Here is a 27,700-nt window from a genome sequence, read left to right on the forward strand (position 1 = left end):
TAGTATATATTAATATTATATAGTACTATAAATATTACGTATATTACAGATATTATGTAATTGCCCTATGTTGGGGAGATTTATTCCTAAATTTTCCTCTATAATTAAGCCTAGCAGGTACATTTTCTTGTCAAGATGCATATACTTTTACTGTTAGTTCTGCATACCAATCTTTAGTCAGATTTGTGTGAGTATCTCTCAACCTAGGTATAATCTGTGTTTCCAAAATAAGTACTTACTTAATGTTGTATTGCCCTTTGGGTAATGAAACCACAGCACAAGATGTGTAATAGAAAGCAGAGCTAAATTATGGTTCCAGCTTGAATTTCAACTGTGAATCCTGGCTCCTGTTAATATAATATACAAAGTTTTCTCCTGCATTTCAATTTTAGTTTCTAAAAAGAAAATGAGTTTTCAACTGAGTTAATTAATGAAAAATATACTACAGGTGAACTGTATATTCATTTACCAGAGGAAGACTCGCCTGGTGCCCTGGCTCCACTCACATCTTAATGGCATCGGTCTGTCCTGATCTCATTTCTGCAGCCCAAAGTGCTGATGTCAGTCCAGCCTCAGTATTACTCATCCTTACGCTACTGTCATGCAGTTTTTGTCTATGGGGTGGTGACTGCATTTTCCCTGCAACACAATATAGACTGTAGAGGAAGCAACACCGCTTGATTTTACTATATAGCAGTCAATCTCTACTAGGGTTATTCACTACTTTGCAGTTACAGGAAATATTTGGCCCCATTGCACCACCTGGGAATGCCTGAGAGTCTGATCCTGCAGTTTCTGCCTGCCTTTGCAGTGGGTTCTGGCACTTTCAGAAAAGTGGCAGAAAATCCAGTTCATGTTTAATACTTACAGCTTAATTGGTGCAATGCTATATCATAGACACACGTGTATGCTGACACACACATGCACGCATGTCAACAGCCTCCCAATTCATGCAGATGCTTATTGTACTCCTTCTCCACAGGGCTGCCTCATTTTAAGTGATGAGTTGAACCACACTTCTCTCGTTCTTGGTGCGAGGCTTTCAGGTGCTACTATTAGAATCTTCAAGCATAATAGTGAGTATTGAAGTTGGAAATATTTAGAGACAGAGTTGTTCACACCTCAAAGGCAAGAATGCTTCCTTTCAATGCTTGCTTTGCTGTCAGTTCCCAGATAATACTTTTGTCCAGGCAGAAGGATTAACTGTTCAATATTATGAGTGATTTCTGATGGGGAAAAATTAATAGTGTAATATTGTAATTGCTGTTGTGCATGATTTGGGTCCTCAGGTTGGACCTTAATTTCAAAATTGGAGTCTTAATCTTGTTGCTGTCTTTTTGACATGCTGAATGACTGTGTGCTGTCATAAAGGTTTTATTGTTATTGTCACTGATAGCCAAAATAGTACAAACATACTTACAAAAACATACTCTATATTTCCTGCCTCTGTTTCTAGCAGGTTCAGTGCAACCAGAGTTACATTAAATTGGCATTACTTTGAAACGGTTACCCTGAATTCCCAGGGGGCTAAGCCAAAGATGCAGATGTTTATATCAAGAGCATCATCCCCAATATTCTTTGAAGTATAATTTTAGTATAAAAATCACACAGTAACTTTGCAATCATATAATTATCTTCTAAAACACTCATGCTTTTTAACCTTTATTTAGTTAATGCTGCTGTGGTCACTGTCAGAGACATTGTGATTGCTTTGATGTCAAGAGCTTGTTCTTTTCCCGTATTCCCCATTGCAATTCCCCTTTCCATCCCCATTGCTGCCACCAGGCAGTGATTGCAACAGAGGTTAAGAAGCTAGAGAGGTGGTGAAGAATGAGAAAAGAGGTCTGATCACCTTTGTTAATAGCTAATACAGTCCCTTCTCTATATTAAGTGTTGTGTTCAGCCCTGAGGTGAGCAAAAATGAATTACGCATATGCTGTAAAAGGCCTAAGGATCCATTGGAATGAAAAGCACACTATAATTATAATATAAAGTGTTGTTATAATTAATATCTATTCATAATTCGGGCAAGAAGCAATTTCTGAAGATCATTCAAGAATTAAAGATCATCTGAACCCAAATGTTTTTATAGAAGTAATTATTCATAGATTAGCCTGTAGCGTACCCCGACTTGGTTCACTTCCACAAATCTGGATATGCTAGGCGTCGTTGCTATACCAGTCTTTTCTCAACTCTCCCTTAGTTTGTTCAGTGCCTTATCCCGTTCAAACGGGTTTGCATCACATCTTGCGGAATGACCTCTCACTACCCAAATCCAAATGTTCTCAGCCTCTCCACCTATCTATGCTGCGTGCGGCCCAGCTGGCTTGTGTCACTTCCTACAGCATTTCAAAGAACATTCCAGTTTGAGGAGTGTATTAGTCTCAACTGCTAGGGAAGCAGTGAAGGCATCACTTTGAGCTGTCATTCTTGCTTTAAGGAATTTGGTCTCTAACCATCCTCCAATCTTGCATTCCGTTCCCGAGAAGCTGATACCTAACCAGCCTCTGCTTGCGCTTATGATAAATTAAAGCTGATATTCTTTTGTGAATAATGTATGAACCTAAAAATAATAGTGACTTGTCCAAAAAGCACTAATCCAGCACTGGAAAATGTAGACAGTCCCTTTAAGGGTCTCAGCAACCATCCAGGTTGTTTTGGAAAAACTCATTGCTTTCTAGATTAGAGATCCAATTTGCCAAAGTGAGTCTTGTATGCCATTTCTGAGGCATTACCTTAACTTATTTTCAGAATGAAACTGTGGAAACTTACGCAAATACTGTTTCGAATTTGAGTGTCAGCTTTTGTCATCACAATTTTGTAGGCCTTGAGTCTTAACCTAAGTTGCATTTAAAGAGCACTTCATGTGAAGCAGCTTCACACATTTATGCTCTCTCTCTCAGCCCACTGTGAGTCTTTTAGTATGTTAGTTCCATGGTTAGAAAGTTCTTTCTTTTGAATATTTCCTTAATCATACCCATGAGTTACACATCACCAGCAGCTTTTAAAATCACATGTGCAGAAATGTATGTATGTATTTTGCTTTGGAGAATAGGATGCGTATTGGGGGAGGATAGCAGTGGAAAGCGTAATCCAGCAGGACTGCCTTTGTAGGATGCACAGTTTCAGTCAAAACAAAGTAGACAGCCTTGTTCTCTGTGGATCTGTCAGGGAATAGTGTAATACAAGTCAGTACAGCAAATTAATTAAGGACACATATAACCAAAACTTCCAGCTTGTGTTGGGAGGGTTCTTTTCAGTTAGGCAGGTGCTTGTTTGTTTTGTTAGAGCAGAGCACTGTTGCTTATGCTCCCAGATTATCCTTCTTGCTAATGTGTAGATATATAGCATATATACAGGCATGCACACGCATGCCCAAATTGTCAGTGTATGTTAGTGCTGTCATTGTCATGCTTATGAACATGGGAATTAAGCCATTATCCATGACATACTGCTTGATGCAAAAGAAAGGTTCCTTATGCTGTGTGAGCCCTGTGGATGAATAGAAAACTTTGCACCTTGAGTTACGCTTGAAGATCTTTAGTAAGCATTAATTTCAGCATCAGGTGGTAATGTGTTTTGTCTTACTTTTTAAAATCCTCCTCTGTATTCTAGTAGAAAAAGGCAATACACTCTGCCTCTTCTTTCCAAGGACAGGGGATTGATGTGTGTCATTTCATGTAAGGAAATCAATGACCCTTTAAAGAGCTTGGCCCTGGGCATCAACTGGAGGATGTTACTGTGTCAAAGACTTGGCTAGGGCTCTTTGATGAGCAGTTGGAACAATTCTCCAGCAAAGTGCAGAAACAAAGAATAAATCTGAGTCCTATCCCGAAGAGGATTAGGGCTTAATGTGCATTTCATTCTCACTTGTATGTACAGAGCCAAGTTGTGTGCTGGCATGAGTTGGCTCAGCCTCTTTGGAGCTGTGCCAAGTTACACATATGTTTGACCCAGTATTGCCCTACACTAAAGACAATAAAAGAGATGCCAAGTGGTACCACCACTTGTGCCTGAGACGTGCTTTCTGTGCAGAAGAATCAAAAACCAATTCAAATCAGGCAGCAAATTTTGAAGTTACCTTTTTGCTACTAGAATGCAGCTTGAGAAAGCAGACTTTTTTCCATGCTCCTTGTTGCTTACATCAGCCTCTTTTGAAATGCTGTGTAATACCCTTGATAAAACTGCCTAGAACATATTTACTTTGGCTCCGACTTCCTTGGTTGCACATGTGTAGAAGAGACACTGGGAGAAGGGTGAGGTGTGAATGTTTGTCGTAGTTATTATAAATGGTTATCAAAACGAGGAGGAATAATTATGTAACAATTTAGTGAAGCAATGGTATATTTTCTAAACCAGCTACTTCCTGAATATTATACAAAAAACATGCATAGGTGTGTACTAATAACATCCCTTTCTAACAAGCTTGGCATTGTAAATCTCTCTCCCCTCCCTTTTTTCCCCCTGTTATGGAAAAACTATTTTTAGAAGAAAAATTATAGGAAACTTCGTTCTATGATAAAAACATTTTGCAGAAAAGAGGGTAAACCCTGCCATTTTAAACTTGCTACTGAAGCACATTCATCTTTCAAAGGCTATGCTGTAGCTAATTCTGTAAAACTGTTATTTTATTTCAAAACTTATAATCTGTAATACTGGATCTATTGGTCATTACACAAAAGTAGATAATTATGCTTATTTCATTAGTAAGCCAAGAAGTAATTTCTACCTATTACCTTAATTATGTATAATATAATTCTATTTGTATAATTGAAATTCTATTTCAATAAGTGGGTAGCTGTCCTAGGCATTGCACTTTTCACAAAAAATCTGAATAGTTTTTCTAGAACAGATGAAATTTAGACTTCTGTGCTTCTCCTAAGTAAAATAAAAGGCATCTGGATGTTTCTCCTTTTTGACAAAAACATTACACAGGTGTATGAGAAGGTTTTCAAGCCTTAAGGTGAATAATAGAACAAAAATGTGCTGTGGACCTATAAGTCCATTTTTATTTGGACGTAGGAATGTGCCCAGCATCCTGCCTGCTAGTGAACAATCCCTTCCTTGTAAACAGACAGGAATTTACAGGCCTGGGCTGAGAGAGATGCACAGGAACACACCTACAGATCATCTATGTGAGAGAAATTTAGGAGAATACTCCATTTCAGCCTTATAATTAAAAACTATTGAACAGGCTATTCTCTTCCTGTGGACTCTCGTTAGCAGTGTTGCTAGTCTTCACCCTGCCAGGGTCACACCAGCATGCCACAGAGTATTTGGCCTTTAAGGGACTTTTTCTGTTCCAGGAACTTGTGAGTTTTTGTGGATGCTAGCAGCAAAGCTCAGCTCCCTGGAGCTCCTGCTCTGAGAAATGGGTGTAGGGGTATTTTTAATTTTTTTTTTTTTTTATTTTAGGACCTGAACAGTCCTAAATTTATGCAGCAGTGGTTTTAGTGGGCTAAAATCATTCTGACCTGCCCAGAAAGCATCTGCCTTTTGTCTCCCCTGCTGTGGTGCGGGCACCGTTCAAATTACCATTTCCCAGGCAGTGATTTGTTAAGAAGCTAGAAAAGAGCTGTGTTTCTAACACTTGAAATGCAGCCAGCAGCATGGTCCAACAATTAGTATGCAGTGGGAGGAAGGTGGGAGGCTAAAACATCTCCCCATCTCTGTGGCAGTAGTGGCATGGCCTTGGTTAGTCTTGTGCCAGAAGGTGTCTGATGTTACCCTTACCAGGCCTGGGCTCCAGGGAGCCTCTCCCACCCTCCCCAAGTGACCCGCATGGGGATCCTTCAGCTATATGGGGGCTACACTCTTAGATGTTTTTATTTCTTGGCCCAGGGAGACACTGACTTATCACCTGCTCTTTTTTATTTCTAAGACAATTTTTTATTAATATCATACATTTTAAAGCACTTTTTCAGAACCTCTGACCTTTATCTTGGTTAAATATTAGACAAAATTCCTTGACCCTTCCAATAAAACTTGAAAAGCAAAACCAAATAGCTAACCATTAATCAGCTTGTGATTTTATCAAGGGTTTTCTGTCATAGCAGTTCTGGGTCTTGTATTGGTATCAGGTACAACAGGTTTGGGTCTTATACTGGTGTCAAGTGAGAGCCTATCTTTGTTCATTAAGTGGACAGATGAGTGTGTTACTGACTAACTACTTCCAAGTGAATTGTGTTCATATCAGCCGGTATAAGAAGGTGCTGTACAAGGCTTAGGATTTGATTATTCTTTCTAATTCCGCTACATTTTTCCTATATAGCATCAAGTAACTCAATTGCAGTCACATTTTCAGGTTTAGATTTGTAATTGCGTGTGCAGTCTGTGGGAATGTCGTAACTATGCACAGAAATCAGGCCATGTGGAAAAAAAAAAATCCTGTGCAATCAGAACAAGTGATACTACAAGGAGGGCAGGCAATTGCAAGGCACAACCAAGCACCTTGGTTAGATGAAAATCTGGCCTCTAATCTGGTGCTTGAATCCACATCTGAAATGGGAATCACAGTAGTACATTCCTAGCTCCTCCTTACACACCTTTCCAGAGTGTTGTGAAAGTCGTAAGGGTTTTTTTGGGTTCTTGCAAATCAGGTGGGTGATGACAGAAGTGTGTCATGCAGGTGTGAGCTGTTCAGGTTTCCATACAAAATATAGTTTCCTGCTTGGACACCAGTTGTGAATTTATGTTAATCCAACTCTGGCATTTCTCAGTCTACTCAGTCAAATTAATGCTTTGGAGTTCAGACGTGTGCGCCATGAGGACACCTGAAAGAAAAAACACAGCTGCCTGGAGGAGTTGTAGTTAACACTGAAAGAAATTTTAGCCAGTAGAAGGCCCTCACCTTTCAGTGCAAATATATTCTCTAGCAAAAAAGAAGGAAAGAAGAGAAAAAAGGAGTGGAAAACTGTAAGTGCGTGCCTTTAACCAAGCAAGCAAATAAAACAGGGGGGAAACGAAAGAGATAAATGAACAGGTAAAAATTAGCGAAAAATCTCTTTGGTTGCAAAAACCAAAGAGTTTGCAGTGGCTTAATACAAGACGGCTCCTTAATTTATTTAATTTTTTTCCAAAGGTGTAAGTGGCCCTTGAATTTAACAAGACAGGGCAGTGTTATAGCTATTACAGAGCAGGATGAAAGGCACATTACCCACTAAGGTTTTGCCCTCCTTGAAGCCTCTGGCCACTATCAGAGACAAGATTATTGCACCAGATAGGTGGACCGCAGCCTAATTCAGTTTGGCGTGTATTTCCCTGTGACACATACAGACGCTGCCACAGAGAGGAGACTGGTATATCCTGCTCCTAGCATGCTGTGTCTGCATTTGTCCTCTCTGATTTGAGAAAGCCACGTCTGGCTTGCCAAGTGTGAATAGGAAGCTTTCCTGAGTGAGTCCTCTTTACTTTCACAGAGATGTATATTTATTGAGGGGCAGGGAGGGGAGTCTCAGACTGTTACTGTGACTGCAGTAATCGCCACTCCCACCTCTCCATTCCAAACAAAGATATTCAAAGCTGTGATTTCAGGGAAATTACTCTGAAGATGCTTTTGCTGTTCAGAGCTGTGCCAGCAGTCAGGGACTTTTCAAAGACTAGTTTTCACTAGAATGAAAACCACCTTCTACAGTCCTACAGTTACTGTTTAGATCAACAAAACCCTTGCGGTGGTTTCCCTTTGTTGCTTTAGGGATCTGCAAGGAGGGACAGCATTGGAGCTAGCCGCTCGAGTCACCCACAAAAGGACAGTGACCAGGAAAGGGGGGAGAGCAAGTGAGGAGGCGGCGGATGCTGCAGCAGATGCGCTGCAGCAGGGGAGAGGTAGTTACATGGGAGGCTGAGAAAGGACAGGTAGCCACAAAGTCTTCATGAATTTGCATGAGAGTGCAAAACGGGAGAAACTGAAAATGAGAGTGGCAAACACAAGGCACAAGAAAGAAGAATGTGATAAGAGTAGTAGTAGCCTGTTTATTTTAATTTAAAAGGATTCAGCTGACATCATGCAGGAGATTTCCAGCCCACGCAGAGAAATGGTGATGACATCCCCAGCATTGCAATGTAAGGATGAGGGGTGGAGACGCTGTGTCTCCATGCGAGGAGGCACTGAGCGTGCCTGGGAGAGGGCAGGGGCCCCTCCAGGAGCCTGGAGTCCCACCTGCACTGGAGGCAGCATGACACACGGCTGCCTGCCCAGGTCCAGGCTCGCTTTGACCCACTGGCAGTTTGCGTTGTTGGTATTTCCATTGAAGTAACTCTGAAGGATCCCAAACAAGGATTATGCAAGTCTGTATTAAATTCTAAAAAACCTAAAAGGTCCACTGTCCCCACTTAGGAAACTTTATCCTCCATATCTAGACAATATGCCATAGGGAGGCGGTGGAAACTGAGGCAAGGATAGATTTGGATGTGCTTTGACTAATTAATCAAGGGAAATTCTTAACACCAGCTCCTGGGCTGGTGAATGGTTGTTAGCCATTACCGCTGAAAAGCCTGGGCTGGTGATGGTCAAACAAGGAAGGACAGTTATTTTCCCCATAACTGGTTATTCAAGATGGACTCGTGCAACTCATCATCTCTATGTCCCAGCGTTTCACAGTCTAGCTATATTTAATGGGCAAATAATTTGATATCCAAAAGCCACCTGGGGTTACATTGTTGTTTTTCCTGGCATTCAGTATATTCCACTTTCTGGAAAGTCTAAGCACAAGAACGTAGAGAGCACTGCATCTTCACTTTGAATAACAGAAGCAGCCTTTTGGGGGGAAGATAAAAGGTAACAGATTTTCTCTACCTCCCAGTTTCCCCTTTCGAAATGAGGCACTACAAGCACAGAGTGAAAAGGTCAGTAAAATTCATTTGCACCTAAACAAATTATGCGTTGACTATTACAGGCCTAAGAAAGGGTCACATATACGTGTTTTTTAGAACAAGACATCAAAAACAAAGTGAGATAGCCCTGATCCTGCAAACAGACATGTCCTTAGCCTGTACTCCATAGCAGGACTATGTTATGTGTAAAGTCAGGCAAGCTCATCCCTCGGAGAGGTTCTTCCCTATCTGCAGTCTCATGTTCCACACTAGTTTGGACAGAGGAGGAGCTATTCACATCCATGTATTTTTTAAACGGCTCTATTAAACAGAGTTATACACATTTCACTTCTCTCTGTCCTCTCCTCTTTCCTTTCTTTCTTTTCACGTGGATGTATGTTAAAACAACTGAATCTTCAAGCCATGCTTTTAGCTCGGAAGGCTGGGCAAACTGATTTTCCTGAAGTCTAGAACCAATCTGGACTGACGTGTAGACAGAATACTGAATTGAAAGACCCTGTGTGATTCAGAGGAGGGTTTCAAAGGTCAATGACGATGACATCAGCAGAGAAATAATTTGGTGGAGAAAAGGAGGTGCCCAGATTTTACTTTGAGTGACTGAGTGAGCTTTCTGTCATCCTGGGGAGTCCCTTAATGCTCAGAACTCAAACGGATTTCTGAATATTATTTACTCAAAACAAAAGAGAAGGTGAGCAGCTCTCTTCTATGAAATATGCACGTACTGCAAATGCTCAGCTGGGTTATAAATTCCCCTTTTAAAGCACCAAGGAACTTTTATTTCCTTGATTGCCATCTAGTGGAGTCTGTCTGCTCTGCACTGCATTATTCATACTAGCATTTCCATCTTGGAGCTCATTAAGCTGTGCAGATGATTGCACCATTGAAATAAGGGGCAACTTATTGTGCATGTGTTGTGCTTTGTAAGTTATAGCAAGGTCTTGCTAGGTCAAGAGATTACACGGTAAGGTGCAGAGTGGCACAGGTGTTTCTGAGAAATTTATCTTTCACCGAGATCAGTAAATGCTACTAGCAAGAGGTGAGGTACCAGAGTGGAAGGGTTCACGTCATAACCTGGCCGTCTCTCAGGTCATAGGTTATTCATGATGGACAGTTACTGTGCAAATGGCCCAATTCCAGTCAGGTGGAAACCAAGCTATAGGTCAACATTAATATAGCTAAGGTGTATTTTTTTCAGTTGAGACAATTGCATTTTAAAGATTAGCCTTGTACTATTTTAGAAGGTTATAATAACTGCATTAAGATGTGTTGCTGAAAAAGTGGGGTTATATTGTGAAAAAATGCCATTGATTTTCTCAACTCACAATTTGAGCTGATTTCTAGTGTTCCTTGGGGTATTATGAGTCTCAGAAGGATGTTCTTTGAAAACATTTTGAAATGTCAATCCAGATTCCTGAAAAATATCAGAATAATTCGTGCTGGAGAGTGTTCATTCATATGCAGACACCAGAAAGCTGGTTAGATTTCAGCTCTGCATTGAGAGTCATGTTTGGTCTGACCCTTGTTCCTGTGATGTTTTTTTCTTGCTTCTTCTGTGTTTTTCAAAACTTCAGTGGCTTTCCTTCAGGAATTTTATTAGATTACCCACACTCAGCCCTTGAGAAAGCAGCTAAGTTTCTAACATTGTTCCAGGCCTCCTTATATCGAAGTCCTGCCAGTGCCAAGCATTTTGGCACCAAATTAGTGTATCCATGCCATGTGCTTGTATCTACTTGTCTCTCCCTCTCTCATCAGCAATCTTTCACTCACGTTCCTTCTTGAGAAGGACAAGATTTCTTTTGCTGCCATCCTGATGTGCTTCACACAGCCTGAACCAAACCTTTCCTGAAGCAGTGCATGTTATTCATGAGCCCGTGGTGATGTTGGGAAAGCAACCAAAAACTCACTATTTGGAAGCCTGGAGACATGAGTATCAGGAACCTATACAGAGAACTGCTGGCAATTAGCCTCAGTACTTAAGCAAAGTCGTTCCCTTTTGCCTTTAAATAAAAATGTATGCCAAGAATTTCTAGAAGTTTCCCAGATAAGGTGCATAACTGGAAGCTTTTTGTAACTCTCCTTGTCACTAGATTGCATTCAGGCAAATTAAATCAATCGTTGGGTCTTGCCTACTAACAAAGGAAGTTTATCTTCAGGACTCGTTTTTTTAATGTTGTCTTTTTCCACATAGGGAAAAAACAGTGCACAGTGGAAAATCGAAAGTCCATTAGAAAAATCTTTGTTAATGTTTTTCCATCCTTCTCTTTCTTATTTTTAAATAAAGATATGCAGAGCCTTGAGAAGTTGCTGAGGGATGCAATAATATATGGACAGCCTCGAAGCCGCAGAGCATGGAGAAAAATTATCATCCTCGTGGAGGGCATTTACAGGTATGTTTGTGTTTTAGAAAAATGAGTACTCTTTATCATTTCTGAGGACAGAATGATGTATTGAGTGAAGCAAACATTGACTCCAGGTATCTGGGAGAAATCTTAATGAGAGTGGAGGTTACAATAACATTCTGTGATCTTATAAATGTGTTGATTTCCATTACGTCATTCTGAGCCCTGGTGTAACTTGCTCCAGTTAGATCCTGTGCATTGTTCTGGATGTTGATTTAGCAAATCACAGTGGAGTGGGAGATGTACTGTGAGAGCAAGACAGATCATCAGCTGGTGTATGTTGTCACAGATGTGATAAAATTCATGGAGCTATAGTAGGTGAGGAGTTTTGCTAAGTGAGTAAGCTGAGTTTTCTAGAGTTCTTTGTTATGCACGGGCAGATCAAAAGACAGCTATGCAGAACTAAATAAGTTCTGCATGTCCAGTTCTCACCCAGCTGTTGGAATCTAAAAACTCAAGTTAAACATAGGCCAAGTGATATTAGCACCCTTCCAGTAATTAGTGCTGGATCTAATGGACTCACACTTTAACAGGAAAAACAATTAAAAGACTGGCTTTCAAAGAATTATACAGTGGTATTTCATGTAGCCCCAGTCCCTGAAGGAATTTGAATGAGAGAAGTGCCTTAGAAAATCCATCAGATACTACCATGTAATTATAGAGCATCCTAAGTCAGATAGCTCTGGTTCACTAGTGTGGTGCATCTTACACCCAACCAGAAGGACAAACCATCACTAGAGTTGAGCAGCAAAGCAGAGGCACCAGCCAGGCTCACCGTCCTGGGCTTCATCCTGGCAACCACTGAAGTCAGGAGGAGGTTGCTGGGGAGGCAGCCATGGGGCTGGTGGACAGCACGGAGAGGGAGCCACTGGTGGGCAAGGAGCTGGAGCAGGGAGAGGTAGAGATCATGAAGAGGAGGGAAGGGCTGAAGAAGCAGGGATCTGGACAGTAAGAGGGTTTGCAGGGATCTAGGCAAGGCCACTGTGGCGGTGACGAGAGGGGGGAATAGGAGAAGGATAGGTTTGGGAGTAGCGACACTTGCACCAGAGAGAAGAGAATCAGAACGACTCATTCACAGGATGTGACATGGTTTATGAAAGCAACATTAAACTTTATATGTAGGGATCATATCATCTGTTGCTGAAATACAGCCAGTCTGGATGGGCAGTCGTTTATGCCATTTTATTGAGAAATGCTCGCACAGTTGAGCTGATTAGCTTTTTTCATGAGGAATCTTTTATGATCTCATGTCATCACAACTTCGTAGTTGTTAGTGCTTTCTTTTTACCTAACATTTTCCATCTGCAAAGAGAACAAATCAGTCCTTATCTAAACACCTGTCACTCAGAGCTGAAACAGGTCGGCAGCAGATCAGCGGATCCAAAGCAGGCTGAACGTCTCCTTTCAACCAGAATAAACAGAGCAAAACTGCAAATAAACATAGCTTGGCACTACTAAAAGAAAGCTCAGATTTAAGGACTTTGATCATGCAGAAATTAAGTGGACCACCAACATTTTACTGACAAATATTTCCATCAGTCACATGGCCTGCAGAAAATGCTCCAGCTGCTGAGTTTTGTTCACTTTTAAATTCTTTACCCTGGATATTGACCATTAGGGAGCAAGAAGGTAGACTGGTGACACAGAAGCATAGATCGGTCCGAGCAGTGGGACAAACCCACCGTCAGATATTTGAATTGGTGACACAGAAGCATAGACCGGTCCGAGCAGTGGGACAAACCCACCGTCAGATATTTGCAGCTATAATAATTATATTTCCAGATGTATATTTGATAGAGAGTTTTCTTTTCTTCTAGTTTTGCAGTTCATTTTCAAAGGAGATTTCATTCTCAAAAGTTCAAAGAACCTTCTGTTGGAATGCAAAACAAAAACATGTTAAACCTCAGAGAACCTCACTAAAAAAGAACCATAAAGTTCTTTCAGCCCCATAAGGGCTAAATAATGTTAAGACCACTCGTGCCCTGAGTGTCTGTGCTTGTGAAAGGCATCGAGTAAAATAAAAACAAAGCTCAGCTCTCCAATAGTGTCTCATTGGAAACTAGCCCTCGCAGTAGCTAAGTTGGTTGGTTAGTTGTTTCCATAGTCTAAGCAGATCAGAAATTGAAGATTGTGGTTTGGTTGCAAAGCAAGTCTGCTCTGACTTGAGGGAGAATACCACCACACCCCACGGTGTTGTATCCCTGCCATCACTGCCAGCCCAAGATGGACACAGCTGATCTGTCCTTACAGCACTGCTGGGAAGAGACTCACAGGCCATGTAGTCTAATCCAGTAAATAGCTAATAACATTTCATATGCAAAAGAAAAGCTGGAGAAAGACATATTAGAAATACTCTTACTTTTTTTTGTATGCATGTTCTTGCTTTCTTGGCCCATGATTTTTGAAAGAGACTAAAATTTTCCAACCCCATATTGGCTAATGTTAGTTTTCTTGAAGATTTGCCAGATGTCAAATTAACATTGATCTAGAGAGTTTAGGAGGAGGTAGAGCGTTGTTAATGTATTCTTCTTACAATAGTTAATACTGCTTTTTTTTTTTTTCCTTAAAGGACTTAAGTTATGCTTCAGGGACAACTAATAGAGAATTTAAATAACTTGGTCAGAGCCATTCTCCAAGTTAAAATACCTTGACTCACAAGCTTGGCTTGGCAAATTTTTGCAGAAATGCTTTTTCCAGAGATGCAAAAGAAATACAAAGCTTTCCTTCTTTAAAAAAATATTGTTATATGGGGCACCATAGTCTTAGTATGGTGCAGTTGATGGTATGGAAAAAAATTTGCCTTCTGTTTCCATTAGGAGTATGTTAAAGTGTTTACACTGTGCATAAGCCCGGACTTACCAGCTGGCAAAATTTGAAAAGGGTCATTGTTAGCCAACACGAGCATTTCTGGAAATCAGACTTGTGTTTGAAATCATAAGCCGCAGATTTCACTTGGTTACAACTGAAGGCAGAATTGGCCCCTCCATTTGGGAAGCACTCAAGCTACATGTCAAATAGATAGCAATAAGTATATGTTTGTTTGCTTTTTAATGTCTCTATTATCTTAAAAAGAAAAAAAAATCATCAGAAGTAAATGTAACTATTAGTGAAAGCTGGTTCTTAACTTGGACTAGCCTAGGAGCAAATATATTCCATTTGCGTTCCAAACTGAGAGAGACCATGTAGCCATCAATCTTCAGTACAAAAAGCATGAACAAGTTTTGGCAGTGTCCAGGGCACAAGTTAAACTGACTTGCTAAATCATATTTCTATTATTTAAATTCCAGCTAATGTTTTCCTTGGCTTCTACCATTTCCAGTTCAGGATTAATCAGTTACTGTGTTCTTACATGGTCTGTGGTAGGCTTCTGCTCTCTTGCACACATATTTACCTAGGAGTCAGATAGGCCAAGGCCCAGGGCAGGAGTTGTGGGGCACCAGAAACCGATCAAAACAGATTGTTTTTCATTTGTTTTTTCCTTGCTTTTAATTTAATTTGGGGATTTTCCCTTCCAGCTCAGAAAATAGTTCTCTGATCAGTTAGATATTGCCCAGTGCCTTTTCATGTGCATTAGAAGTTGCTTGGGATTCAATGCCAATACCATAGGAAATTTATCAGGATTATTTTTTATTTCCTGGGATTAAGTGACTGGACTTCCAGAAAAGAATGGGGTAACATTTAATGTCTTTGGCCAGGGACCAGCATTAAAGGTTAACATATCTGTCGTTTCAGTGTATGGTATTGTATTTGAGGGTTGGAAGGTTTCCTTAAAACTATCGTTCTAAACTACAAAACAGAGATTGTTGTATGAATATGCCAGATTTATATAAGAAAACAATACCTAAAGTAAACATTAAAATGGAATGCATACGTCTTGTGAGTAACAGGTCAGGAAAGGAGGGATTTTCCCAATTACAAACTAGCCTGAAAGGGGAACAAATAAGGTTTTCAAGTGTTGAAAGGATAGTAGTACTATAGGGCATGCTTACAGACGATGAGTGATGCACTTGTGAAGAAGATAATAGGTTGAATATTGGTAAATTAATTTTCTTGACAGAAAAAAAAATTGAAACTGTGGTACCATAGTAGGATGTAGAAAACTCTTCTCCCAAGAAGTTTCAAAATAAACTGGACAAAAACTGTCAGTATTCTGCCAAGAGCGAGCCTGTGTTCCAAGCAAAGTGACCAGCACAAGTGCACACCTCCTGTCTCTCGAAGCACCTGGCTCCACAATCCATCAGCCACATCAGGAAGAATCTCAGTGGTTTGGTAGGGATTGAATCAAGCTTCAGTGATCCCAAATTTTTGGATTATCTCCTCACGTCTGGAAGTAGATTCAAACTGAGTGTGTACTGAAGCAAGCTTTTGTGCCTGCCTGCCAAACAAGGGAGATGAGGGTCATCTGCAATCTACAAGCTTTACATCTCTGCCACCAAGCTAATAATTTTTGCTGCAAGACAGGATGTAATACCACGTAATGAGAACGTCTGGCCTGGGCAGAGCCAGCTTATGTTCGTCTGCATCCAGCTTTTTTGATGTGCCCTGTGTGCTTGAGCAGATCTGGAAACAGATCAATAGCTTTGTAAAAGTGACAAAACTCAGTCGACATCAATATTTACTGAAGGATTCAGTAAACTTTCCATTTGGGCTACCCAAGAGGTTATGTGAAGTGAGCTTTATCTTGGAGCAATTCTAAACAGAGCCGTGTTCATATCGCAAACCATCTCCCAGGGTCAAAAGAGAGACCAAGAACTAGAGTAGGCAGCAAAACAGCTCTCATTTCTGCCATCAGGAGGGCTGAGGCCTGTTTGAATGGCAGCACAGAAAACATACACGAAACCAACAGCGCTTTATCTACTCCATGGACACTTCAAGGCCATGTTAGGATCTCTGTCAACTATTGTAACATTTATGTCAGCCAGCGTCTTTCAAGAGCAGTAAATCAACACCGAAACTGAATACAAGAGCTTTGTTTTGCTAAACAGCTTAGAGTTCAAAGAGAAATCTCCTATTCATACTGGTAAGAAAAGTTTGCATTAAATCATCTTAAAGGTTAAATCTTGCAACAGCCATGTACCAGCTCTATGTATGCTGGGTTTCAGCAACAACTTTGCTTCCATTCCACAAATATGCAGCAAATCAAGCTCTGTATTTTTAACTTACCATTTTTACTCTTGCGTTTTTGAAGATAAATGCTGTGTCTCCTATGTGAATCTCCATCAGCCACAAAGCCTAATGATGTCCATGTAAATGTAGAACTATTATTGTCCTTCTCTGCCTAGCTGGTCTGCCCAAGTATTGCTGGAAGGTGGAGGGTGGGATGCCTATTCGCTTCCTTCTGCAGAGGTGCTCCTTGGCACCACTCTCACCCTCTGACCGTGTAGCCAACCTGCAGGCTGACCAGACGCAGCCGAAAGCTGCCATCTCCAGCACGTACGATGCTGCATGCCCAAGCACACCCAGTGGCTCAATATAATTTTTAGCTGACTAATGCTTTGACTCTGGGCTGTGTGAGGACTGTGGGCTCTGCCCTTGTATTCATTAGGAAAATAGCTGCGGTGGTTCAAGTTGCTGCCAAGTGCCATTTGGGAAAAGTGAGAAAGCCCAGCCTTCAGGAGCTTGCAGTACAAGCCCACCCTTCTTTGCTGCAAGAGACCGTGGTGTCAATATACAGCCCCCCAGCTGCCTCTTCTATTGCTGGGCAAGACAGAAGGGCAAGATTTGCTAGCAGTCACCTGACAGCCAAAAATATGCCTCCAGGCGCACACAGCCAGGCTCTCTGAACCTCCCAGTACTAACAGCACAGGCAACCCTTGTCCATGATTGCTCCCCCGTGCTGTTCTTCGAAACTAATGGAGACTTGCCTATGGGCAGGTCTCCTTCAAAACTGGAGACCAAGCTGTTTCCAGGCTCACTCAGGAGACCGGAGGATGAAGAAGGACTAAAATTGTCAGGAATTTCCCAAGTGCTAAAAGCACATCCTGCCCCTTTTGTGGTACCAAACTTCCAGCTGCATAGTGCAGCTAGAGTGGCAACAAAACAATCTGTGAAAGCGACTGGTCCAGCATCTAAAAACTGGCAAGACGTTGTGTTGATTGCACTGCTCTTTTCTACGTGCTATTTGGGAACAAACTCAACGTTTCTTGCTTGCCTGAAACTCTTGTAGCATTTGCAATTGGATACACCATAGCCGTGGGCCTTAGCCACGGAGCACTGGTTTTCCTGGCACACAGCGCACTCACTTTGTTTCTGGTAGGAAGTATTTAGCATTTAAAGACCTGCTCACTAGAGCTAGTGTAACAGAACATGTTTAACTCATTATGAAATGAATACTGAGTGCATCAGAGCATATCCAAGCATAACTGTAGTCATCTCACAAAGGTTTTCAAGATGTAATAATCTTCATAGCAATACTATTGATACTTCATCTTTATGGGATTAGAGTGCATTTCTTATTTGTCTCCCTGGGCTTTCACTTTGCTGCACAGCTCCTCTGTGCCTTCTAACTTACTGCTGTGATTACCAACAATACAAAAGAATTATCATCTCTTCTTATTTCTGTAAATCTTAATACACCATTAGTGCAAGTTCAGAATATTTCCTTTTCCTGCATGGCTGTAAGAAAGTAAAAAGAATGGAAACTTTTTTTTTATTTTGAGTACTAGGTAGCAGGCTGCATTTCCTAAAAAGTACGCATTGGGAGAAACAATTGGCAAGAGAGGATTTGAGCTCCCTTTTCTAATCCCTGATTCTGTCCACCCTGAAGACTGGGGCTGCTTTGACTTATGGCACCATCTGTGCATTTCAGGTGGCCCATCTCCTGTGTATGTTAGACCCAACTACTTTGCACCAGGGTAACTTGCTCTAGAGCTGTTACCCCCAAATATTGCCCCAGTAGCTGACGATGAGGTAAGCAAGGACCAGACTGAATTACAGCGATTCCTTATAATTCATTACAGTATTTGTTTTGTAGTGAATTGTAATGTGCTGCTTTGGGTGAGTATCTTCCCCTCGCTTTATACCTTTCCTTCTCTCTTCTGGCATGTTGAAAATTTGCAAATGTTCAAAGACTTTTTGATTGTTTGAACTCTAAAACAGTTTGACTGTTTTACACTCACCTGCAGATGGGAAAGGGTTGCACTTTTTCTTTGAACTGTAAGTACAAATTGAAGATCTTTCATGGAGTAAGGCAATTAATGCCTATGTTTTCTGGCAGTATCTTAAAGAGAAAGAGAGTACAGGATTTGTTGTTCATCCATGATTCTCTCCATCTGCAGCATGGAAGGGTCCATCGTGCGCCTGCCAGAGATAGTCTCCTTGAAGAAGAAATACAAAGCCTACCTCTACTTGGACGAAGCTCACAGCATCGGTGCAGTGGGCGCAACAGGCCGAGGAGTTGTGGAATACTTCGGTATGAGCCCTGACGATGTTGACGTATTAATGGGAACGTTCACAAAGAGCTTTGGCGCAGCTGGAGGATACATAGCTGGCAAAAAGGTAAAAGGAAAACACAAACATTTTAACATCAAGGTGGGGGAAGTACCTTCTTATTATGTACGATATATTTCATTATCTTTTCGCATAGAATGCTTTGCAGGAGCACTATTCTAAAGTTAGTACCATTTTTGTCTGGATCCCAAACGCACATCAAATAGTCTGACTTTCTTATTTTTGTCTCATGTTCATATTCTGTAATTTGCTTGGGTTGGGTATTTCCGTGCCACCCTGATGATTGTTGTTTGTCTTGGAAATGTTTAGACACGTTGTGGTTGGCTAAATATACTTCACTACATTAATTTGCATGCAGATTGCTCGTTACTTTGTTTCACATTTGTAAACAGTGTGTGGAGCAATATTGAGAGATTAAAGCCACAGTTTCATCCACTGATAATAAAATTCCTAAACAGTGGTGGATTGTCATAGTTGCATTTTTTTAGGAGGATGGAGAAAGAGGGTTACTGAGGGCCTTTTGCAATAGTAAAATCCGTGTCCTCAGTTGCTCTGTGTACATTAACAAAACAACCTCTTGCCAACAACAGATGTCAACAAAAAGTAGAGCTGAGCTTGCTTTAACTGGGGGTGTAGAAGAAGGGAAAGCATAATCAGCACCATTGTGAAATGTCATCGGGTTTGTTGCTTGACAGAGATATCAAGTGGTTGCTGATTATTTACCCTTTTCATACCCTGCTGAATGTATTTCTTAAGTAGTTTGCTGAATGAGTAGGAAGCCTGTTTAGACAGCCCATATGGTTTTTGTCAGGATAACATTAATAAGGGTAGCACTTGAGTAGAATAAAAGGGCTATAAGAAAGTATGAAGTGTATATTTCTTACTGTCTTTTTTGGTTTTGCCTCTGGAGATCTTGAAACAGGTGATCGTAATACATCAAAAATCAATTTTCTTTGTTTCCTGTGGCTTCTGAATTTGTATCTGAAGGTTTAACTCTTACCAAAGACAATGTGGCTAATGTAGCTAGAAATTATAGGAAGCCTAGACCTGTGAAAAGCAGTCTAAAGTAATTCATCATCTAATCCTTGGAAGTTTTCTTAGATAAGAGTGGGTTGCTCTTTTCATGCCTGTGTGTATCACTAAGCTTTGCCTCAGGCTTCTGGGTCTTGGTGGCAGCTGCTCGCCCAACACACTTACATTCATTTCTGCAGCCAAAAACTCACTGTGGCACTGTTTATTCTGCATCAGCTAGAGCACAGAAGCCTTCTCAGCTATTTGATCAAACCCTTAGGATTACAATATAGCAATGCATAACCTGTATGAGGTTAGGTAAATTTTTATCCTTAGCATTGGAGTTACCGTATAGACTCATACAGCTTTTTTGGCAATAATTTGTGTTACTCTCTTTGGGTTTTTTTCTGGTGATATTTTTTTATCAAAGGCAGTTTTCAAGCAGGCCTCATCCCTTTCTCACTAACATGCATTCAGCTTTTAGTGTGGTAACTGTTACTCTGATATTTTGCACTAGGAGGTGCAAAGCTGTCGTAACAATGACGGTCTTAATCAAGCGCTGAATTCCTACAGTGTCCCTGGATTCAGGAAAGTTACTAGTGCTTTAGACATGCCTACAGTACATCAATGCTTTTTCTAGGAGCATGGATTGTGCTTTTAATTATACAAGGAAATGTTAAAGCAACTATAACTCTAGCAACTCTAACATGACTGTCCCTGCCACACTGATGGAAAGTTTCAGTTGAAAGAAATTTATATGCTAATAGCCAAAGATAGATCCCAGTAAAGTTGCTTTTCCTGGGTTAGGTCTTGTGGCAGAGGAACTATACTGATGTCATGTAGGCTTGTTTCATTCCCAGAGAGGAACTGGGCAGTATTTTAAGTGCAGCTGTTCATTGGTCTTTAAGTTATTTTGGCTCCTTTATAATAAGTCTTAGCACAGAAGTAAACATTATTCTATTCCAGACTTTTGTTTCAGCTGTAATTGCCCCACTTACATGTTAAAGTATTTGCACCTGCCTGATGTTTCTTCAGGTCATGTATCAACAGTAGCAGCCAAGAAAGCAAACCAATAACTGGTGAAACATCCTTTTCCTTTTGCATGTTCTCACTCCTGCAGTAGTTAAGAGGGAGATCTGCTGTTTGGCCAGCTCAAAGCTCATTCATGCTTTGTTTTGCTTGTGTAAGGACCTTGTGGACTTTTTACGAACTCATTCTCACAGTGCTGTGTACGCCACATCTATGTGTCCACCCGTAGCAGAGCAAATCATCAGGGCAATGAAATGTCTCATGGGACTAGATGGGACAACACAAGGTAAGCCACCTTCTTTAACTTCACTTATTTCAATTACTACCAGAGCATCTACTGTGTACAGGCGCACGCAAAATGTCATCCAGCAGCAAAGTAGGATGGTAATGCAATGCAAAGGAAATAATTCTTACTGTAAAAGTTGTATCCAAATCATCACAATTCTAAGTACTATCAACTCTATTTCTTTTTCCGCACCCATCCACATGCAGCAGGGATGGAAATATTCTGGAATTCTGGCGAATTCTGGCTCTATGGTTGCCAGCCCACTCTGGTTTGCAACAAATAGAAGTACATTAATTGCCCTTTGAGTAGATTGTCTGACTTTGTAGGAGGGGTTCATAAGGACATGCCTTCATTTATGGGCTAGATGCTGTCAGTTTAGTTTCTTTGTAAGTGTGAACCTTCAAAATGGCAAGCAACTCAAGCATGGTGCAGAATTTCAAAACAGGTATTGTATGTTGAATAATAGCATGAGAAGATGATTATAATAATTCCTACCTCACTCAGGCATTAATTATGGTGTCCTGAAGCTAGTCTTGAAGTACATTTTGTCCCAAAAGAATTGACTACTTGGTGTCTTTTTGGAAAATTAGGTTTATTTATATTCCTCTCCTGAAGTTGCAGATGCATTACCGTCCAACCCTCTGCGTAACACGCTTTCTATGCAGCAAGCAACAAAACAACTGTGTGACGTATCTATCTGCTACTGTTTCAGAGTGATACTGATAGGTATTCAGTGTTCTAGGACTTAAATCCCAACTCGGAGAAACGCTAGTGGTTTTTGAATTTGTACAGGTTTTGTCAGGAATGAGTGTAACATGCAGTAGAAGATACAGATTCTGCTCTGAATTGCAATCTCTTTTATACCGGTGCAGCAGCACTGTGCTGTGCTATTTTCTCTTACCTTGTGTAGGACCAACAGAGTAATTCTGTATTAGTCCTCCCTGGTAGATATGATGGGGGTAAGGTGGGAATGGAAAGGAAAAAGCGTATATGAGAGCAGATAAGATACTGCTCTGCACTATTCTGTTGCAGTGCCCTAGAGGGTGGTTTCAAACCATGATAGACAGGAGGCTATTAAGATGTTTATCGCAGCCCTTCAATGAGGCCAGAATTTACAAGACCCCAGTGTACAAAAGGAGGGATAGAGAATCCACTCCCACTGCCAAATTCTGCTAAGTGCAATGACAAAGTGCAGCAAAACTCCAGTGCGATGTGTAGACAATGAGGAAATGATGCTTTTGTCATTTTGGCAGAGAAGTCAGAGTGTAACAACTGTTTCCAACTTGAAATTTGAAAGGTCGAGGTTGCGTATGCTGATGCTTACATCCTGTTCAATATAAGAGACCAACTCTGACGTGTTTCTGCTACCTCGGGGACTATGCCTGCAGCCCGTCCGGCTGCGCTGCTCCCTGCGCTAGCTATGGGAAATGCTTGCCGTCAGAGGGCGGTCTTACACTGAGCCTTCCCAAGAGTTACGTACTGAAGGCTCTCGTAGATGCCGCGTGTGAAGTATTAAACATGCAGAGCATTTCCAAACCTTCAAAGCCTCTTAAAAATGATCTTCAGCTAGCGTGATTCTGCATGCAGTTCAGTGCAGGGTAACAGGAGAACTTGGTTCAAGACGCAGTCTTTTAAGATGTGCGTGTCTGACTCTCTTAGGGCTAAGAGTTTGCAGCATTTTCTCTTCCAGAAGCGGTGTTGTTTAATGACACAATGTTTGTATTTCTGCACAAAATAAGTGCTTATTAAGTCTTCCGCAAATCCTTTATGAAATAAATTAGTGTTCTGTCAGTTTTTTACAATTGTCTTGTAATACGAAATGCAAATGAATAGAAAAACAAATGAATAAATCATATATCACAACTTAGAGTGTTGCACAAAGGCTAGCAAACTGCCTATGATGTGTAAAAATGTTTCTTGTCCTTCCGAGCCAGACTCATTATTTTAGTCTATTGGTTTTTCTTTCATGTGGGCCTCCCTTCATTAGGCTGTCTTGTGACTAAAAAAAAAAAAAAAAAAAACAACACGCAACCCAAAACACAGGAAAAAATTTTATGCTGGACCACACTACAGTGCTGCTTTGGCATCAGAGAGAAGGTGGTGGCGGCTTAGAAAGGAGGGGAGAACAGAAGAGAGAAAGCACTGTCTCTTCTTAGATGTTTTTGTTTCCAAGGACAACAGTGGCCTTGGCTGAGTTCTTTTGGTCTGCTGTCATAGAAAATGGTGAATCCTGCATGTGAGCTGTCCTTGTGAGAGCACGAGCAGTGTAGCAGAGACACCTGGCAGAGAAGTTTCGAGTGAACCAGAGTTGCCACAGGGTGGTATGGACCCTTTGTTCTCTGGAAGCCTGTTGAATTGATAAAAGGGGTTTCTTTTGCAATTTATTTCAAATCCTTCCCACAGGATGATTTGGGGAATCCTTTATAAGGAGATGTTCACTGATGGCTTGTCCTCCAGAGGGCATTTCGGTAGGGGAAGGAGCCTTGCAAAACATACTGGGAATGTCCTGGAAAAGAATGAAATTAGAGTTTGCTAAAAAGTTCCGTGTTAACTAGAGGATGCTTCTTGAAAAAAGTATGAAATAATGGGATGACAAATGTGTTAACGCAGCTTGTTCTTACATCTGAACTTCATGACTGACTCCTCGGTAGATTAATAGAAAACTAAGAGAAGGAAGACTGACTTGGTCATTTAAATTGCTGCTCTGAAATCTCTTTGTTCTCTATTTTTTAGCATTTCACACAGTCGTCTTTTATATTTTCCCAGATAACATGCTTTTACATTCCACTCAATTTCTTGCTGGTTATTCTCCACTAATTTCTTAAGCAGCTGATCTAGAAAAGAGTAGCATAGGTGGAATTCTGTAGTGGGTAAAGCTAGAGGCCAGAAATGCAGCGATACTGCTCGTGTTTATCCTGGTGTGTATCCAAATGATTGATCTCCCATATTTTCTTCCTTTATCTTCAATTAGTAAGAGTATGGTTGTTTGGAAAAGGAATCAGGGTGTGCATTTCCAGAACAGGATCAGTATACTGGATGCCTGACTGCAGGATATGAATAAATGTGTATGGACACAGGGGGTACAGCTTAATTACAAGGAAGGAACAGGTTAGCACTTTAAAAATAATTCTATGAAACCTAAACTGTTTAGCTGGAGATTATCCACAGCAGGTGTCTGTTTCAGGCTACAATTTTTTCATATCCACAAAAAAGGTTCAGTCCTTCCTCAGAAGAAGGCTAGATATACCTATGGGGATTTGATAATCTAGGAAAAAAAGGGGGGGGGGTGTGTGGAGGATTTTTAAAAAATCCTTTTTCCCTTGAAGATCTTAAGTTTCTCCAGGCTTTGGGATGAAGATTTGGATTGTGATAGCCAAGTTTATAATTTTTGCCATGCCTGTGGAATACCATCTGAGTCTTGTGTTGTTACAAGACTCTAAAAAATCTCTACTTGGAATGAACATTGACAAATCTCAAGAACCACTGAGTGGAGAAGCATCTTCCAGCTCAGTTTGGGGGGCCTGAACAGAGCATCCCCCACCTGGAGCCTGGGCAGAGGACTGCGGCCCTGAGCACCTATGTCCATCCTGCACTGTCAGGCACTTAGGGAGGTGAGCCAGGAAGATTAAAAGAGAGAAGAGGCTCTGACAAGCAAAGGAGACACAACAGTGAATAGAGAACAAGTGGGTGTTAAGGATGGAGACTAGGACCAAAATGAGATGCTGAGAAGACGGGCTGGGGAGGCTGTGAACAAAAAGGGCCTGGTGTGGAGAAGGAGAAGAAGTAGGACCAAATGCTTCTGCAAGAAACTATAGCAAACACACAACCCTCCAAACCAATGCTGGTACCTCAGACACTCCTTGTTCTTCTCTGGTCAGCAAACTGCTGTGAAAGTGTGCCAGCAAGATGTGTGCTTACTTTCCTTTGCAGCAGGAGACTCCAATTTGGATGGGGAAGTTCTCATTTTAAAAGCCTTGCACTTACATAAGTAAAAAGATTCAGAGAAGACATGGTGTCTCCCACAGAAACCATCTATAAATGTATGGGTATGTCCCGTATCAATCTTTGTAATAGTTGTGAGACATTAATGTCATGATAATGTGACTGGGAGGACACTGCAGAGCCCACAGCCAGCTATTACAGTTTACTTGTTTTGCCATGTTTGTTGTTTTTTGCTGTGACTTGAGAAAATGAAGCACAAGAAATGCTGAATTAGGAGAAGATGATAGTTCCCTCAAAACTGATATGCGTAGTTGTTCCTGCCTGGGAGAGAGCGGTAGGTTGGGGTCACTAGGACCAAGTCTGTTTCTTGAGTGACTTGTGTCAGAAGAGTCAGAGGACGACAACAAAAATTGCAAATGTATTTCCATTTTCATGTAAAATCATATTTTTAGTAGAGTACAAGTCCTGGCATTTTTCAATGCCATGTGTTACAGGACTCTCTGCAAATTGATGGCTTGTAGAACAAGACACGTTTATTCTTGGTAACATAATGTCATAGATACTATCATAGCTCCTATAATAGAGTTGTTCAAAAGCGTATGAACTTCTGGCAGCTGTATTTCCTTTAGTAATGTCATAAGGCAGCAAGTTCCACAGTTCAGTTCATATAGTCTATAAAAAAAAATATAATTTTATCCCTCTTAAGCCTTTGTGGCCTTTTCATCTCAAATGTGTCTCTCCTCATTTATTAGGAGATATGGGAAGCAGAAGTTCCCATGGCATTTACTCTTTATAATTCATAATACAGATATTCTTTATATGTTCTCCTATGTGGCTTCTCATTACACCACTGGAGATACCTCAGGAAACTCAGCAGCTGCCTTAGTGGTTTTATCCCCATGATGAGACTGTAGTTGACTCAGAGTGTTTGGACCCTGCGCAAATTTTCAAGTACACTTACTTGCATGCAACACAGCCCCTCCAGCTGTGACCTCAGACCTTTTTTTTTTTTCCCTTTCTGCCTAAGAATACCAAAGCATATTTTTACACTTAAATTTGATAGGTAAAAAATAGAACCACTAGGCAGACAGAGTTAAGACTGCTAGAAAATCTAAAGCAATTTTCTTGATGACTGATAATAAATTATAGTGGTGTAAAAAGCAAATCGCAGCATTTGCAAAGGCATCATTTTTCTGTTTAACGCATGGCAAACAATAATTCACCAACAGCAGTAAGCATTTTTCGTATGTTTTTATGGGATGCTGAAACATTTAAAACCCTATCCTCAGGAATCACTGTCCTTGTTATGTTAAAAGATAATTCCTGAGGTTGTTTAGATAGAAAGTGTTTCTTTAAAATGTTAATTTACTTTGCCATTTGTGCTGATTGGTTTATCTTTTTGCAACTGCTAATTTTCATTTTTGTTTTTAGCAGACTTTGAGTTCTTGCATTTGACCTCATTCAGATTGCGAGAAGCTGCAGAATGCTGCTTTCTGTTTTGGCTTGGCATTAAAAAGATCTGCTTTTAAAAGGTTCCTTTTTAAAACATTTCCGTCTGCCTTAGATTTTTGTATTATTGGAGGACTAGCTTCTTAAAACGCTCAGTTTCCAACATTTTCCACTGCTATCTGTGCTCAGCAATCTTTTGAAAACATTAGCTTTGCCTGTCAGGGTCCTCTGTAAATCAAAAACCTTAGTTTCACATCACTAGAACCTGGCATAAACAAGCACTGGTGCCAGGAAGGGCAGTCTTGCCCTCTTTTTTGCCTTTCATCCCCTGCCTATCCCCTTATTCATGCCCATCCCCTTATTCGTGCCCCTTTTCCTCATGCCACCATTAGTGTTCGTGCAGCCATGCAATGAACTGAATCAGAGAACTGATCTAGCTGAAAAATAACCGACCCTCCCACAACTGGCTAGCCTACAGCCAAACTGAGCCAATCTACCATGTGGCTACGTGAATCCCAGTGCCAGGACTTGAGCAGCTGGAGCCGAGAGGAACGATCCCTTTTGCAGCAAAATAAATCTGTGCCAGACTGAACTGATCGTGAAACTGTAGCTGTAAGCTTTAATACTGCAAGCTACTTAGCGACGGACCCCTTGAACCTGCTCGAAACAGCTTACAGAATCAGTCATACTAAAGTATGCCTTTTTACTGTTCCCTCTCAAATTCTCATTTTGCTGCTTCATTCTGAGATGATTGCTTCTCTCGGGTCCTCATCAAGCAGAATGCATGAACCCTGGCTTAATTTTAAGTAAGTTAATATTCCCAATAAGTACGTGCTTACATTTAAAGCGCTTAAGCGAATTTATTCCCTGTTTGCACAGCATTGGCTCCATGACTAGGGCTCCCAGTCACCACGACACTGAAGATGCTGATGATGATAATATGTTGTCACGATTATTATTTGTCTGAGCAGAACATCACAGATGTTCTCCCAGCAGTGGATGATGAGACAGAGCTAAATCTGCCATCTTAACTCAAAATGAGTGAGACACACTGCTCCAGTGGAGCCACCTGCCATGCGGTCCACCTCCTAAAGAAAGCCAAATGTATCCATGGAGGGTCAGTTGATCTGAACAGGCAGGGGCTTTGGAGTAATAGTGTTTGCAGGGATTTGCAAGAGCTCTGAGGATTGACCTCATATTGACCTATGATTCTACCTCATATGAAGTCACTTTTTCCATATTCAAAGTTAACCAGTGCTGTAGTCCTCTAGCAGACTCTACCCATGGATAGGTGTCCCCTGTA

The 27,700-nt window shown here is 41.0% G+C and overlaps 1 protein-coding gene across 1 annotated transcript in view; it reads left to right on the forward strand.

Annotated features, from left to right (window-relative positions):
- Positions 1-982: 982 nt before the first annotated feature.
- The window catches only part of LOC104079326 (serine palmitoyltransferase 3-like), a gene marked incomplete at its 5' end in the record, with an annotated part of 37,032 nt that continues 10,314 nt past the window's right edge, over positions 983-27,700 (forward strand). Inside the window, 4 exons of the mRNA XM_009581332.1 lie at positions 983-1,076; positions 11,114-11,219; positions 18,509-18,728; positions 20,880-21,006. Coding sequence (XP_009579627.1) covers positions 983-1,076; positions 11,114-11,219; positions 18,509-18,728; positions 20,880-21,006 — 547 coding nt within the window. The remainder of the gene's footprint in view (positions 1,077-11,113; positions 11,220-18,508; positions 18,729-20,879; positions 21,007-27,700) is intronic.

Source organism: Fulmarus glacialis, unplaced genomic scaffold (genome assembly GCF_000690835.1).
Source record: "Fulmarus glacialis isolate BGI_N327 unplaced genomic scaffold, ASM69083v1 scaffold110, whole genome shotgun sequence".
NCBI classification, from domain to species: Eukaryota; Metazoa; Chordata; class Aves; order Procellariiformes; family Procellariidae; genus Fulmarus; species Fulmarus glacialis.